Source organism: Lepus europaeus, chromosome 7 (assembly GCF_033115175.1).
Source record: "Lepus europaeus isolate LE1 chromosome 7, mLepTim1.pri, whole genome shotgun sequence".
NCBI lineage: Eukaryota > Metazoa > Chordata > Mammalia > Lagomorpha > Leporidae > Lepus > Lepus europaeus.
This window is the reverse complement of record NC_084833.1, coordinates 16,251,700-16,268,842: the sequence shown is the minus strand read 5'-3', so window position 1 is coordinate 16,268,842 and position 17,143 is coordinate 16,251,700. Positions and strand designations below refer to the sequence as shown.

The 17,143-nt window shown below is 39.7% G+C and overlaps 2 protein-coding genes across 2 annotated transcripts; both read left to right on the top strand.

Annotated features, from left to right (window-relative positions):
- Positions 1-2,166: 2,166 nt before the first annotated feature.
- LOC133764302 (olfactory receptor 4S2) lies at positions 2,167-3,117 on the top strand. The gene has a single exon (XM_062197974.1). The coding sequence runs from the start codon at positions 2,182-2,184 to the stop codon at positions 3,115-3,117; it is 936 nt and encodes a 311-aa protein (XP_062053958.1). The 5' UTR covers positions 2,167-2,181.
- A 2,347-nt stretch (positions 3,118-5,464) lies between these two features.
- LOC133764301 (olfactory receptor 4P4) lies at positions 5,465-6,394 on the top strand. The gene has a single exon (XM_062197972.1). It carries the CDS (start codon positions 5,465-5,467, stop codon positions 6,392-6,394), a length of 930 nt encoding a protein of 309 aa, XP_062053956.1.
- Positions 6,395-17,143: the final 10,749 nt, after the last annotated feature.

Sequence of the window (17,143 nt, the reverse complement as noted above, 5' to 3'; positions counted from 1 at the left end):
TTTTTTACTATGAACAAATTTCATCTATACATATTGAGGAGCATAGTGATAATTCCACTCCTGAGAACTGTGGTTTTTCCGCATAATTCTTTTTGAGTTCTTTATTTAATGGAGGATTAAACTTGTGATTATAAAGAAAATGGAAAGATTGTCATTGCAAAGATGATAATGACACTTATCTATACATGACTATGAGATAAAGTAACTTTAAATAAGAAAATACCAAGCTAATGGTTTCAAAAAAAGTGAGGCTTTATCCTACTTGAATACTCAGAAAGCAGCAGGGTAGGCGGGTCGATCCTTGAGAGGTATCTTGGTTTAAAGGGATATTATTCCTCTAGGATCCTGCAGTATGGATAGTAGAGAAACAGTTCCAAGTCTTGTCAAGGCTGTTTCTTCTAGATGGAAGTCAAAAAACTTCAATAACAATTGCCAAAAAATGCTACAATTTGATCTCCCTTAAACTGCAAGGCTTTCATAGTAGAGGATCATATATGTATGTGTATATTTGAATATCATGTATATATGTATATAATTATTCAGGAAAACCAAAGGGGAAGGGACATTTACAACAGGAAGTGTGCTTAAGTCTGCATTTGAATTATTAAATTACTATTACTACTCTATTAATGTCATCATTATTTTATAATGCCCAAGAGAAGGTATTCCTGTACTGACTACTTTAGCAATGCTAATATACACAGATGAAGAAACATAGATGCGTAGTGCCCCCCAAAATGATAGCCCATGGCACAATATTGCTGCAGAGAGCTAGCTACACTCACAGCTCAGCAGGAGCTCCAAGCGTGAAGGTTAAGGCATATCAAGGAGCTGGAGTCTCAGCTACACAACCTGTAACTAGAGGAATCATTTACATCCATGGTCTGATTTGAGAAAGAACCCTGAAAATCTCTTGATTAAAACTGTCCCATATACTTCTTTCCACCCCAACATACCAGTGACTCTACCACAGCACTTGGAATTTTAGCAAACAAGATTCATACATTTAGATAAATATCATATTCTTTATGAGCCCATTACAATATCATGGAGTGATGATCTCTCCCTGAAATATTTAATGTACACAATCAGGGAAAATACCACACAGCATTCAAAACTTGAATAATAAGAAAGATGATAAAGGCAAGAGTAAAAGGCAGAATCTTTCATTATTTTCCTTTATCTGTGTTTCAGTTACCAGAAAAAAAGAAATGTTTAAAATACCATAGGTAAGTAAATACTAGGGGAGCCTTGGGAAACTTGAGCTTGAAGATGGAGAAATCACCCAAGATGGCACTTCTCATGCTTTCAAACAAAACTGATCTTGAATTGTCTCCTGAAATTTCTTCAATATTTTATCTTCTGTTATAACGGCCTTACTATCAAGGTCTACGGCTATTTCGAGCCAGCAGAAGTGATTTAATTTCATGGTAGAACTCACAACTGATATAATGGGTGATCGTAAAATTAAAACTCTATTATTTTCTCAATAGGATAAAGGAAGTTCCATGAAGTTAAATGACTCACCAAGAATTCCAGTATTATTATTTCAGACTAAGATTTGTATAATCTTTTGTCTTGTTTCCACTCTACCACATGACCTTTTGACTAGAAGACTAACCTGAGAGAGGTGTGGGGCATAAGTTCATTTGTACAAAGATCTGAGCTTCATAAAAAGGAGAATTTGCAAATATTACACAGTCTCCTTTACTTTGGTACTCATCTGTGAATTTGATGCTTGGTCATGGTAGTTTATGGGGCATGTTTTCACTTCCAGCTCAAGAATATTTCAAGATATGTAATTGTTACCATATTTCCAAAAGTAGAAGTTGACAAAACAAGAACAAAGCGAATTTTAGAAGCAAGTGAATAAAACTTCATCAAAGGTAAGTGAAGACAGTCACTTGGTAACATGAGAATGTTTACTCTATCTCTTGGAGTTCACTTCCTCATCTGAAAGGAGGGAAAGCAATTCTTTATGAAGGCAAAAAGACAAGAATAGGTTTACATCAATTTCTTTAAGTACGCAAGTTAATCAGCAGTAATTACCTGTTATCCCATTATTAGTTATTGCTAACATCCACGGGTTATGAGTTAGAAATGGATGCTGTGAGTAACTTTAATGTTTCTTTCAGGTAATTTTAAGTGCTTCTTGGGAACTTGGCCTTGTGGACTTATTCCATGGAAAAAATAAACAATGTCAGTGAGTTCATTTTCTGGGGACTTTCTCAGGACCCAGAGGTTGAAGAAATTTGTTTTGTGCTGTTTTCTTTCTTCTACACCATCATTCTACTGGGAAACCTCCTCATCATGATGACAGTTTGCCTGGGCCGCCTGCTCAAGTTTCCTATGTATTTCTTTCTCAACTACTTGTCTTTTGTGGATATTTGTTACTCTTCAGTTACTGCTCCCAAGATGATTGCTGACTTGTTAGCAGAGAAAAAAGCTATCTCCTATGTGGGATGTATGTTGCAACTCTTTGGGGTGCATTTCTTTGGGTGCACTGAGATCTTCATTCTTACTGTGATGGCCTATGACCGTTATGTGGCTATCTGTAAACCACTGCACTACATGACCATCATGGACTGGGAGAGATGCAATAAAATGTTGCTGGGGACATGGGTGGGTGGGTTTGTACACTCCATTATTCAAGTGGCTCTGGTAGTGCAATTACCCTTTTGTGGACCCAATGAGATTGACCACTACTTTTGTGATGTCCACCCTGTGTTGAAGCTTGCCTGCACAGATACCTACACTGTTGGTGTTGTTGTGACAGCTAACAGTGGCACTATTGCTCTGGGAAGCTTTGTTATCTTGCTAATCTCCTATACTGTCATCCTGGTGTCCCTGAGAAAGCAGTCAGCAGAGGGCAGGCGCAAGGCTCTCTCTACCTGTGGCTCCCACATTGCTGTGGTCATCATCTTCTTTGGTCCCTGCACTTTTATGTATATGCGGCCTGACACTACCTTCTCAGAGGATAAGATGGTGGCTATATTTTACACCATTATCACCCCCATGTTAAATCCTCTGATTTATACTCTGAGAAATGCAGAAGTAAAGAGTGCAATGAAGAAATTGTGGAGAAGAAGGATTTTCTTGGAGGCTAACAGCAAATAGTTTAAAATAGTAATTTAAGCTGGATAACCTGATATTTTCTCAGCCTTGGTTGACTCATCTGTATGGTAAAGATAATAATAATAAAAAAACTAATAAGATTCATGAGAATTTCAGAGAATAGCATAGTCTAAAGCAGAAAGAGTATTATTTTCATTTTCACCTCAATATTTCTTTTTTAAATATTATTTATTTATTTACTTGAAAGGCAGAGTTACAGAGAAGCAGAGGCGAGAAAAAGAGACAGAGAAAGAGAAAAAAAAAGTCTTCCACCCGCTGGTTCACTCCTTTAATGGCTGCAAGGGCCAGAGCTGAGGCAATCTGGAGCCAGGATCCAGGAGCTTCTTCCGGGTCCCTCACAAGGGTTCAGGGGCCCAAGGACTTGGGCCATCTTCTACTGCTTTCTCAGGCTATAGCAGAGAGCTGGATTGCAAGTGGAGAAGCTGGGATACGATCTGGCTGCCTCTATGGGATGCCGGCACTGCAGGCTGCAGCTTTATCTGCTACACCACTGAGCCAGCCCCTCACCTTAATATTACATAAGGACTAAAAAATCCTGAAAGATATATGACTGAGAAATCTTGGTAAATCAGAATCAGTATATACTAAGTAAAGATTTCATCAGTTTGCACCCACACAGAAACAATAAAAATACTGTTTTAGTACTAGTTATAGCATCACTTCACATCAGACAACACATTAAGGACAGATTCCACATGAGATGTAAGTACACAGTGACTCTTGACGTTGATTTAACAATTTAAAAATCTCTTGTTTATCGCATCAGTAATCTCCCTAGGCTCTAGTCATGAGTTGCCAAGGCTATGGAAGCCTTTAGGGTTCGCCAACTTCGATCTTATTCCGATAGGGTCATAGTCAAAGTGGAAGTTCTCTCCTCCCTTCAGAGAAAGGTACCTGCTACCTTGATGGCCCCGTTCTTTCCACTGGGATCTCACTCACAGAGATCTTTCATTTAGGTCCTCTTTTTTTTTTTTCTTTTCCATGGTATCTTGGCTTTCCATGCCTACAATACTCTCATGGGCTCTTCAGCCAGATCCAAGTGCCTTAAGGGCTGATTCTGAGGCCAGAGTGCTATTTAGGACATCTGTCATTCTATGAGTCTGCTGTGTATCCCGATCCCATGTTGGATCGTTCTCTCCCTTTTTGATTCTATCAGTTAGTATTAGCAGACATTAGTCTTGTTTGTGTGATCCCATTGACTCTTAGACCTATCAGTGTGATCAATTGTGAACTGAGATTGATCCCTGATTGTTGAGGTACAATGTAATACTTTATCCTTTTTAGTATTTTTTGTTTTGTTGACAATGTTGTTGTTCTAGTACTAGTGTTTGAACTCTGTAATTAACAAACAATTATGCTTAGGTGTTTAAGTTTTAACTGAAAAGTGATCCCTGTTAAATATAAGAGTGGAAAAAAGAGAGGAAGGAGATGTACAATTTGGGAAATGCTCAATCGGACTTGCCCCAAATGCTGGAGTTTGAAATGTGCCAGGGGATTCCAATACAATCCTATCAAGGTGGCATGTACCAATGCCATCTCACTAGTCCAAGACAGCATAAATTTTACACAGTGAAAAAAATCTATGTGAGTTTTACTCTATTCCTTAATAAATTTTGAGTTCTAGAGTTTTACAGAAGTGTTTTTTTCAAAGATTTAATGTATAACATTTTAGGCTTTGGAAATACACATTTCCTAAAATAAAAATTCAATAATGTTGATAAAATAAAGATATTCTTGCCTCCTGAGACAGGAATTGATGGTAATTTGCTGGAAGAATGCATGAAAATCACATAGTTTATGTTGAGAGAGACTCTTATTTGTGAGACATTTTTTTTTTTTGACAGGCAGAGTGGACAGTGAGAGAGAGAGACAGAGAGAAAGGTCTTCCTTTTTGCTGTTGGTTCACCCTCCAATGGCCACCGTGGTAGGCGCGCTGCGGCCGGCGCACTGGGCTGATCCGATGGCAGGAGCCCGGTGCTTCTCCTGGTCTCCCATGGGGTGCAGGGCCCAAGCACTTGGGCCATCCTCCACTGCACTCCCTGGCCACAGCAGAGAGCAGGCCTGGAAGAGGGGCAGCCGACACAGGATCGGTGCCCCGACCGGGACTAGAACCTGGTGTGCCAGAACCGCAAGGAGGAGGATTAGCCTAGTGAGCCACGGTGCCAGCTGTGAGACATTTTAATGGAACTTCAAATTTTTATTCTCTGGGGCACTTGACTATGATAAATGAAATCTAGTTAGTTCATAGAACAGAATATCAGTACCATCTTTCTCAACATTACAAATTATGTCATTTCAGGTGATTTATATGTTCTGTGTACACCAGATCATGGAAAAAAACAGCAACATCACTGTGTTTATTCTGTTGGGACTTTCACAAAACAGGAACATTGAAATCCTGTGCTTTGTATTATTTTCATTTTGTTACATAGGTATTTGGACAGGAAATGTGCTCATAATGATTTCTATCACATGCACTCAACTAATTGACCAGCCCATGTATTATTTCCTCAATTACCTCTCACTCTCTGACCTTTGCTACACAACCACAGTGACGCCCAAACTAATGACTGACTTGCTGACAGACAGGAAGACCATTTTCTATAGTAACTGCATGCTACAGCTCTTTACCACTCATTTATTTGGAGGCATCGAGATCTTCATTCTCACAGGAATGGCCTATGACCGCTATGTGGCCATCTGCAAGCCCCTGCACTACACTGTCATCATGAGCAGGCAACGATGCAACACAATCATCATAGCTTGTTGCACTGGAGGATTTGTGCACTCTGCCAGCCAGTTTCTCCTTACCATCTTCTTACCATTCTGTGGTCCCAATGAGATAGACCACTACTTCTGCGATGTGTATCCTTTGCTGAAATTGGCCTGTTCTAACACACGTATAATTGGCCTCTTAGTCATTGCTAATTCAGGGCTAATTGCTTTAGTGACCTTCATTGTTTTGATGTTGTCTTATTTTTTAATACTGTACACCATCAGGGCATACACGGCTGAGAGCCGCAGCAAAGCTCTTTCCACTTGCAGTTCCCATATAACAGTTGTGGTCCTGTTTTTTGCACCAGCTTTATTCATTTACATTAGACCAGCCATAACATTCCCAGAAGATAAAGTGTTTGCTCTTTTCTACACCATTGTTGCTCCCATGTTCAACCCTCTGATCTACACACTGCGGAATGTGGAGATGAAGAATGCCTTGAGGAAGGTGTGGTGTCATCAGACACTCCTGAAGATAAAGTGACTTTTGTGATTAGCACTGCTCTTCATGACATGGTTTCATGAGGCCATAACTGTGGAAAAGACCCGTTCTCATCATCTTCCTGTCCTACTGGGTTAGCCTAGTGGGTTAAGTCACTGCCTGTGAACCTACCTCATGGGTGCCAGTTCTAGTCCCTGCTTCTCCACTTCCAATCCAGCTTCCTGATAATGTCCTTGGGAAAGCAGCAGAGAATGGCCCAAACGCTTGGGCCCTTGCACACTTGTGGGAGATCTGGGAAAAGGCTCCTGGCTTCTGTCTGGCACAGCATTGGCCGTGGTAGCTATTTGGGGGAGTTAACCAGCCAGCAGATGGAAGATCTATCTCTCTCTCTCTCTCTCTCTCTCTCTCTCTCTCTTCCCCCCACTGCTGTCTCTGTAACTCTCTTTTTCAAGTAAACAAAAATAAATAAAATCCTCAAAAAAGATTATGTTTATCTGGTATGATTTCTGTGATACGTATCAGATAATATAGAATAATAAAAAGATCTAAATGAAATGGACTTCCTGTGATATGATTGTCTTTGTAGCCTTTGTTTACACTCCTATGGAACTATGGTCTTTCTACATTTTGCTTGTTGAATATTATGGTTAGTGGTGAATTAAACCTGTGATTACAGTGCATTAAAATGATATCTTTGCAAATTCTGGTGAAAGAAAGAAAGGGGAGGGAGGGAGGTTGGAGCAGAGAGAGAGGAAGTGAAGTGTGCTCATCTTCTTGGAACTATACTCATGGAATGCATGGAATCTGTTTTTTATATATAGAAAAAGGAAGGAAGGAGGGAGGGAAGGAAGGAAGGAAAGAAGGAAGGAAGAAAGAAGTTAATTTTAAAAATAAAGAATAATATGGCATTACATTAACAATAAACTAGTATATGCATTTGCTGCTCATAGATGCTGAAAAGCTGAATCAAATATCACCTCCAATTGTTAAACTTTTATCAAAGTATAAATACAGAAAATTGTATTTTGCACTTTATGTTCTGTGTGGGTGCGAACTGATGAAATCTGTACTTACTACATACTAAATCAATCTTCTGTATATAAAGATAATTGAAAATGAATCTGGATGTGAATGGAATGGGAGAGGGAGCAGGAGATGGGAGGGGTGCGGGTGTGAGGGAAGTTATGGGGGGGGAACGATTGTAATCCATAAACTGTAATTTGGAAAATTATATTTGCTAAATAAAAGTTTTAAAAAATTGTATTTATCATCCATATACAACTCATGAATGTTTGCAAACCAGGTGCTATTATGTTATGAGCAATCAATTATGAGCAGAAGTTAGCAGTGCACCAGGAGTCTTTCACATTCCTCTTTAAAATTAATATTTTCCAACACAACATACAGCTCTTAAATCAATTAATTTTACTTGTTCTTATCCTTTGTAGAATAAGAATGATATAGATTATACTCTTCAGTTTCTGTCTTCCAAATCATTTTTCGTGAATTTTTAAAATTGATGTGTAATACCTCATTGTGTTATCATATGATAATTAAACTATGCAATTTCCCATTTAGAGCCATGATGTATAACATGCTTCAAAAGTTTTTGAGTAAGACTACTATTGGTTCTGAATCATGCTTTGGAATTATGACGATTTTTTACAAAGTGTTGGTTAAATGGTATTGACACTTTTTAAGTGTATCACTGACGTAAAATTAAAAAAAAATCAAATTAAAAGTTATTATCAAAAAATTGTCAAGTTATTGAAATAAAAGCTTTGGAAATATATGAAAGTCCTGGTAATTTATTACTGTGGGGTAGGGAATATGTAAATTAGAGTATAGATGCTTGTCAATGATAGGCAAACTGAAGAGAATTCCTAGAACACTGGCTTTTGCAATGGAGCTTGGATAATCTCCCTGGGGTTTGTCATTATGCTGTGTTATGTAGAGTAATATATAGGAGATCAACATTGGGAAATTTTTTCAAACAGGATCTTCACTGCAGCGTATGTGGTAACTTGGTCGATGAGGTAAAATTGGATGAATTCTGTATTTAGCTTCTAAGGAGGAATATGCTTCAGTGGGTTAATAAGGGAATAGGGTATCAGATTAAAAAGGTAACCTGTGAACTTTGCTAGCATGGAATCACTACGCACACATTCAAAGACAGACACATACAGATGAACAACACATTGCATAGAAAGTAGTATCTTCCCAGCAGCTTCTGTCTTTGATAAAATTAGAATCAATCTATTCACATAGAGAGTCAAAAAATGTATGGTGGAATATTCAATTATTTCCATCAATCTACTCACATAGAGAGTCAAAAAATGAATGGTGGAATATTAAATTATTTCCTCAAATCATGCAATCACATAATTAAAAATTACTAAATACAGGAGGGAATTAGGTTTGAAAGAGCTATTGCAAAATGCAGAATGCTAGGACAGCATAACTTTCTTGCTGGAACTCAGGCATTCAGCTTCAAACTGAGAGTTACACCCTCAGCTTCCTCGCTCTGAGGCTTTTGGATTTGGACCGAACCACACTGCTTGCATTGTAGGACTTCCAGCTTGCAGACAATCTGTCATGGGACATCTCAGCTACCATAATCACTTGAGCCAATTCCCCTAATTGGTTCCCTACACCTATGTATACATATTATACCAATTTTGTCTTATATTGGGGATCCACACATATCATATTAATATATAAATGTTGACCATACCATATACATATCCTATTAATTTTTTTTCTCCACAGAACACTAGTACAATGGAAAATATTTAGAAAAAATGCTGCAAATGAGAAACGATTTGGTCTTAGATCCATAGAAAATACATGTAATCAATAATAGCTTAAAACAGAGTGGAGGAGAGCGGCAAGATGGTGGAATAGAAAGGGTGCACACTGATAGTCCGGGAAGAGACAGTTTAATAAAAGTGGAGATACTGCAGGTTCAAGGAAGAGTAGGGGAAGAAACAGCAGAGGAAACTCTTCCAGAACTAGTGATTCACTGTGGACCTGCGTGGAGAGCATGGGAGCCCAAGTTCGGGACACCAGCGGCAGACTAAAACACCAGCGCTGGAACGCGAGGTGAGCTGAACCTCAATAGCCTGAGACACCAGCAGGAAAGTGGAAAGAGGACACTAGAGGGAACGAGGCTTGAAATTCCATGGGGAAAAGTTCACCAGGCTAAGTAGAAGAAAAAGAGAGAGAGGAAAAAAAAAGTGACCGATATGGACACGAGTTTCTCTCTCTCTGCTCACCTCTCAAAGTCGAGCAAGACAAAGAGCAGGCACCATTTTGGACATACGTCATAAGCAGGGCGACCTCAGGGCTGCACCGGCCCTGAGCCTAGCAGAAAAACCTGACTCTGGGGGGAGGGATGAAATAACAGGAGATTAGCATCTAACTTGGCAAGCCAGTGGGAGACTGCAGAAGAATTGGAGACCACACTGAGGGCAGCACATATTCCATGTGTGGTCCTTGGGAGAGAGCTTCCGATCTCTGGCTCCTGTGGGTATATCCTTCGCCTGCTAACTACCTCCAATTCCAATCAGCTGTGTGGAATTCCTTCCCTTTAGAATCAAAAAAAAAAAAAAAAAAAAGAAAAAGAAAAAGAAAAAAAAGAAAGAAAGAAAGAAAGAAAAGAGAGATTTACCATGCCTAACCTGGGAGTGTCACCTTTGGCACACCCTCAACCCTGAGGAAACAAACAGAGCTCTCAGGCCACATCCATCTCAAGCATCTAAGGCTCCATCGAAAGCCTTAATCTGGAATCATAGTATAACAAGGAAAAACACCACAGTGAAAAAACCAATCTACATGCCAATATGCCAATCAACAAACGCAACAACAGAAGTAACAAGAACAAGAAAGACACTATGATGCCCCCAAATGAACAAGACACCCCAATTCAAGATTATGAAGATGATGAGATAGAGGAAATGCAAGAAGTGGATCTCAAAAAATTGATAAGAACATTAAGAAGTTCTCAAAAACAAATTCTGGAACTACAGAAATCCTTAACGGACAAGATAGAAAATCTCTCTCTCGTGAAAATGAAATATTAAGGAGGAATCAAAATGAAATGAAACAACTAGTAGAACAAGAAAGTGTGATAGTGATGAGAAATCATAATGAAATGAAGAATTCAATAGATCAAATGACAAACACATTAGAGAGCCTTAAAAACAGAATGGGCGAAGCAGAAGAGAGAATATCAGACTTAGAAGACAGAGAACAGGAAAGGAAACAGGCAAACCAAAGAAAAGAAGAGGAAATTAGAAATCTAAAAAATATTGTCGGGAATCTACAGGATACTATTAAAAAACCTAACATTTGGGTTCTAGGAGTTCCTGAAGGCATGGAGAGGGAGAAAGGATTAGAAGGCCTTTTTAGTGAGATACTAGCAGAAAATTTCCCAGGTTTGGAGAAGGACAGAGACATCTTAGTACAGGAAGCTCATAGAACCCCTAATAAACATGACCAAAAGAGATGCTCACCACGACACATTGTAATCAAACTCACCACAGTGAAACATAAAGATTCTAAAATGTGCAAGAGAGAAACGCCAGATTACTCTCAGAGGATCTCCAATTAGACTCACAGCAGACTTCTCATCAGAAACCCTACAAGCTAGAAGGGAATGGCGAGACATAGCCCAGGAACTAAGAGAGAAAAACTGCCAGCCCAGAATATTATATCCTGCAAAGCTCTCATTTGTGAATGAAGGTGAAATAAAGACTTTTCATAGCAAACCAAAATTGAAAGAATTTGTCACCACTTGTCCTGCTCTGCAAAAGATGCTTAAAGATGTATTACACACAGAAACACAGAAACATGGTCATCAAAATGAAAGAAGATAAAGGAAGGAAACCTCACAGCAAAAGATCACAGGAAACTCAATATCTCTTTGACATAGAATTAAAATCTGATTCTCTGTTAAAGCAATGTGTTAAAGTAATCTATTATGTTCTCTTGATGTCTGTTAAATTCTAATTGTTCAAAAACAGCTGAACTTTTATTAAGAGCCATGGGTTATTTACAATTGTTTGAGAATTAAAAAGTCTAATGATCTTGTGTTACTAGACATGATAGTTATCTTAATGAGAAAGCCCCTGAGGCCTAAAGGGTTAAATACTTGTAAAATCCTACAGGTGCTTTCAAAAATACTGTGAAGTAAGCAAGTGCCTCTTGTTGGTTGATGAGTTTATAATTTTAAACATGGCAACTTAAAGTCTTTTGTCATCCACAGTTATATATGATGTGCTGCTCATAAAACTAAAGCGTTGTTGGTTCTGTGTTTAGCTGTCCTCCTATAGGTTCCTATGGACTTTTTCCAGCCACTTCTATTGTATTCAGTACTTTGGGATGGCTCTGTAAACAGATGAAGCCAATAATGTATTAACAGTACCAACTGAGAGAAAGTATGGTTAACTGAGGTTACTAAAAACAAAAAGCTATTCAAATCAATTGGCAATCTACAAAAAGAGCTAAAGATTTTAAAAGCTATTATTAAAATTGGTATATTGGTCTGTTATGTTATGTTATATATGTGTACATACTGTATGTCCACATGGGAAATTTTTCTTAAGAGTTTTATTTTATTTTTTATTTTTTTAAATTTTTTTTTAATTTTTGACAGGCAAAGTGGACACAGAGAGAGAGACAGAGAGAAAGGTCTTCCTTTTTGCTGTTGGTTCACCCTCCAGTGGCCACTGCAGTAGCACGCTGCGGCCGGCGCCCCGCGCTGATCCGATGGCAGGAGCCAGGCGCTTCTCCTGGTCTCCTATGGGGTGTAGGGCCCAAGGACTTGGGCCATCCTCCACTGCACTCCCTGGCCACAGCAGAGAGCTGGCCTGGAAGAGGGGCAACTGGGACAGGATCTTTGCCCCGACCGGGACTAGAACCCGGTGTGCCGGCGCCGCAAGGTGGAGCATTAGCCTAGTGAGCCGTGGCGCCGGCCAAGTGTTTTATTTTAATTGGCTTATAGATAAGATTGTCCTTAAATTTAAGCTGCTAAAATTAATCAAAGATACATTTTAATTCATGTGACCTGAATCTCTGCATTATATGTTTATACTTGTTGTTAAAAAGAAACTAAAAACATTTTATATGGTTGTGCTTAAGCTTACTGGTTCAACAAACTACACCATGTTAGATATTTAAGAGGTGTTTTCAAATACATGATTCTTAAAATTTATAGAAGGCATTGGACTTTCTGGTAAATGTTTTCTTAAGTTATTATCTAATGGTTGAAACTGCTAAGTATTCATGTGATATTGTTATTGTAGGCAAGCGATCTAGGACTTGCTCCCTCATTTCTCTATTCTAAGTCCAACTTGTTCTTTCATTTCTCTATTTTCTTCAAGGTAGGAAACAAATTCTATTATGAAGGAATCTGTAGGACGCACAATTTAATCTTTAGACCTTATAAAAGAGATGGCTAACATTGTTCTGTAATAGCATTGCCAAAATAAGAGCATAAATAATAATTTAATAGCTAGATTTACTTTGCCATCAGCAAAGTAAACAGTAAGTAGAAAAAAACCTCCCTTTCAGACCGAAGGGAAAGAAAGTTTTAAAGTGAGAATATAGTTTTCCTCATGGGCATTATCTACCTTAGAAAAACTACTACAGGGCCAGTGCCACAGCTCAATAGGCTAATCCTCCGCCTTGTGGCGCCAGCACACCGGGTTCTAGTCCCAGTCGGGGCACCGGATTCTGTCCCGGTTGCCCCTCTTCCAGGCCAGCTCTCTGCTGTGGCCAGGGATGCAGTGGAGGATGGCCCAAGTGGTTGGGCCCTGCACCCCATGGGAGACCAGGAGAAGCCCCTGGCTCCTAATATCGGATCAGTGCGGTGTGCCGGCCGCAGTGCGCCAGCCGCGGCGGCCATTGGAGGGTGAACTAACTGCAAAAGGAAGACCTTTCTCTCTGTTTCTCTCTCTCACTGTCCACTCTGCCTGTCAAAAAAAAAAAAAAAGAAAAAAAAAAGAAAAACTACTACAGAACATGCCTGTGACTATAGACTTGTAGTTCAGGCCACCAAAGATTAGAGATGGGACTCGGGCACTCCCTTGACTTGCATCCTCTGGTCTGCTTTAACAAAAACCAGGAGGAAAAGAAAGCTCGGCATCAGAAGCAATGGGTGGCAGGCCTATTAATGGCTGATCTGTACAGTGATCTGCCCTCAAGGAGACCCAACAGGCCAGTCCACTGCAGTGGCTTTCAATGTGGTAAGCCTGGGCTTCAGCAGAAGTCAGCTTGTGAAGAGCCCTGGCAGCTCTGCCAAGAGTTGGATCACTGGAAATGGACCTGCCCTGGAGTGGAAAGAGGCCCAGGTCAGAGCCACAGATCTTATTGGCTCTAAGCTGAAAAGCCCTTCACTCAGCCCAACTTCCAAAGTGACCACTGCAGCTGAGGGGACAGCCAAGTAGGGTAAGCAACATTGCAGGCAGAACTGTAAATTTTTTGTTAGAGATGCCACCTGCCTTTTCCTGGCCAGCTCTCCTCCCAGGCCAGCCAAGTAATGAAAGTCAACAGAGTGCCTTCCCCTAGGAGGTTCACACCTCCCTTAGGATGTACCCCATGTGAAGAGATAGATAGGTATGGACCTCTTAACTTACAAGGCCTAAAGCCCAACAGATTATTATCAAGCCCCTTCTGTCAGGTTCTATTTGCCTCTCAATCAGAAAACTTAATTGTAGCTTAGACAGCACCTTTCTTAGCTCCTCTAATAATGACTCTGTCCTTTGTTCTAGACCCTGTCTAGTGTACTTGGGCCTCATTCCTTTGTAATCATAACCTCTACTCTACCACCAATGGCTCTACTCCCAACCTGTGTGTACTGATGGTCCTCTTCCCCACTTATTGCTGTATAATTGTTCAGACCTGGTTAATGCCACTCTTAGGATTATTGGTTACTATCCTCACCCTGTCCTTTATGACCTTGTCCAAATATGATCAGAGTCGGAGAGCTTGGAAGGTTTCCATAGCCTTGGCAACTCTTGACGGGAGCCTAGGGTGGTTACTGGCACCATAAACTAGAGTGTCAATTTGTTGGGTCAACAACAGGAGTCACTTTGCACTTGCTCCTCATGTGGGATCTCTGGCCTTAATGTACTGTCCATTGTGATTTAATGCTATAACTAGTACTCAAACAGTATGTTTCACTTTGTGTTTCTATGTGGGTGCAAATTGTTGAAATCTTTACTTAATATATACTAAATTGCTCTTCTGTATATAAAGAGAATTGAAAATGAATCTTGATGTGAATGGAAGGGGAGAGGAAGCGGGAGAGGGGAGGGTTGCGGGTGGGAGGGAAGCTATGGGAGGTGGAAGCCATTGTAATCCATAAGCTGTACATTGGAAATTTATGTTCATTAAATAAAAGTTAAAAAAAAAACCAGAGTGGATGCCAAAAGAAATTGAAATTAGCCCATTAAAGGCTTATGCAAACTATTGTCCTTGAACTCTATACTATTTTCAAGAAAAGTGATTTGAGGTATGTCCAGTGCAATTACACAAAATAAAAGACAATAAAAGTGGCTGACAGTTAACTACACTTACCTTCTCACTGAAAGGAGTTATAGTGCCTACTTTTTGTAAAAATGGTAGATGTTCCAGGAAGGAATGTATGCAATTCAAAAACAAATTAGCAATAAGAAAAGTCATAGCCCTGTAATAAACCTAGAAATTGTGGAGTGAGCTACAACTTGCAGTGCCCTTGTCTCATATGGTAGTGTTTAAGACTGAGTTCCACCTGTACTTCTGACACAGCTCCCTGCTCATGTAACGTCTGGGAAGCAGCAGATGATGGATCAATACTCAGGTCTCTGCCAACAATCTTTACGTTCTGGCTCTTGGCTTTGGCCTGGCTTTTTCAACCTAAGAGATTTTTCTCATCAGATAGCCTTCCTTACTTAGATTCCTAAGTTAATAACTGCATATTACTATTACATTAAAATACATTATATAGTTTATCCAAAACTTGTTTTCCAGCATCTCTTAAATTCTGAAATACAACTTGCAGAGTCAGGAAAAATGTGGAGTGACTTTCCGACAGTTTTACAGCTAACCAACAAACTGTAGTGGCAAAACAGGGGCTCTCAATGATGTGCACTAACTAATATGCAGCACCTGTGAATATGGCTTGTAACATATAAAACGGAGATTGGGATCGCAAATGGAATCAGGTTTGCTGATCAGTTGACCTTAAATCAAAGATGTTAGTCTGCAACTACACTATGCAAGTGGTCCCAAAGTATTCACAATGGACTTTTTTCTTTCTTGGGGGGGGGGGTGAGGGATGATGGATAGAATGAGAGGGAGTGGAGGAAGGGGAGTGAGAAGAGGAGGCAGAGGGGGAGTGCGTAATCCCCTACACCAGTTACTATCAAAGTGCCTACAATAGTTGGTTGAGTCAGTGCTGAAGCCAGCAGCTGGTCCCGCAAACCAGGTATCCTAGGTAGGTGGTAGCAGCCCAATTTTTTGAGTCTCCCAGTGTTCAAAATATAAAAAGTTGAAGTCAAGCACTAGAGCCAAATATTGAATCCAGACACTCTGACATGGGACACCAGTGTATCATCCATTGAGCTAAACATGTTTTCACAAAGGTTCTTTAAAGTGGAAGAGTGAGACTGAAAAGGAGATGAGAGTCAGAGAGAGCTATTTGAAGATGCTACGCTGTTGGCTTTGAACATAGAGGAAAGAGGACACAGGATTGCAGGCAGCTTCTGGAATCTGGAAGAATCAAGGTTATGTATCTAGGAAGGAGTCCGATCTTCCAGTGCCTTGATGCTAGTTCAGTGAGATAAGTGTTGGACTTAACTCCATAGCTCAAAGGCAATGTATTTGTATTGATTTAAGCTAATATATTTTTGTTAACTCATTACAGCAACAATAGGAAACTAATACAATAGCTTAGACATGTTGACTGCTTCCACAAAACCAAACACACTCCTTTGTGTCTTGCTCTTGATTTTTCACTTATTTCCTCTGTTAACTCATGAGAGTGAGAATATGAACAAAATGCCCTTGGCGTTTTGGTTATTGTGTGATAAAAAAAAGGTTAAGAGAGGATAAGAAGGAGGAACAAAGGTAAGCATAGCAGGAAAGGAAATAATAGGAATAGGGGAGAAAAATCAAGACTATTAGTGATCAAGGGTCAACTCTAATGATTTAGAGCAAGAAAGTAAATGAGGTATGGGTGTTTCTGGTGCTGGTCAAACACACATTTCTTGTTGGAGTACCTGGGATGATTCCTGCATCCAGGTCCTGCCTCCTGCCTCCTGCTAATTCAGACCCTGGAAAGCAGCAGTGAAGCTGCAAGTAATTGAGTTCCTGCCACTTACCTGGGAGACATTGACTGGTTTCCCAGCTCCTGGCTTCGGCCCTGGACTAAACCCAATCATTGTGGTCTTCTGGGACGTGAACCAGTGGACGGGAGCTCGCTCTCTCTTTCTCTGTATCTCAAGGTAAATGAAAAAAGTAACATTTTTGGAAGAAGTAACCAATAAAAGTCAAGACCACAAGTATAGTCCACAAATGAATCTTATTCCACCTCTGTTCAGAAGTCAGCAGAGTCTGGACCAGAAAGGAATGAAGCCCAACAGCAAATGAAAACTAACAGCAAAACGAATCCTCTCTTTTCCACTCAAATAAAATTTTCAAAAAAAGGAAAAATTAAAATCCAATATTAACACAAAACACATTTATTATATATTAAATATATAGTAGATTGTTATATTGAATCACATGAATTGGAAGAACAATTATTAC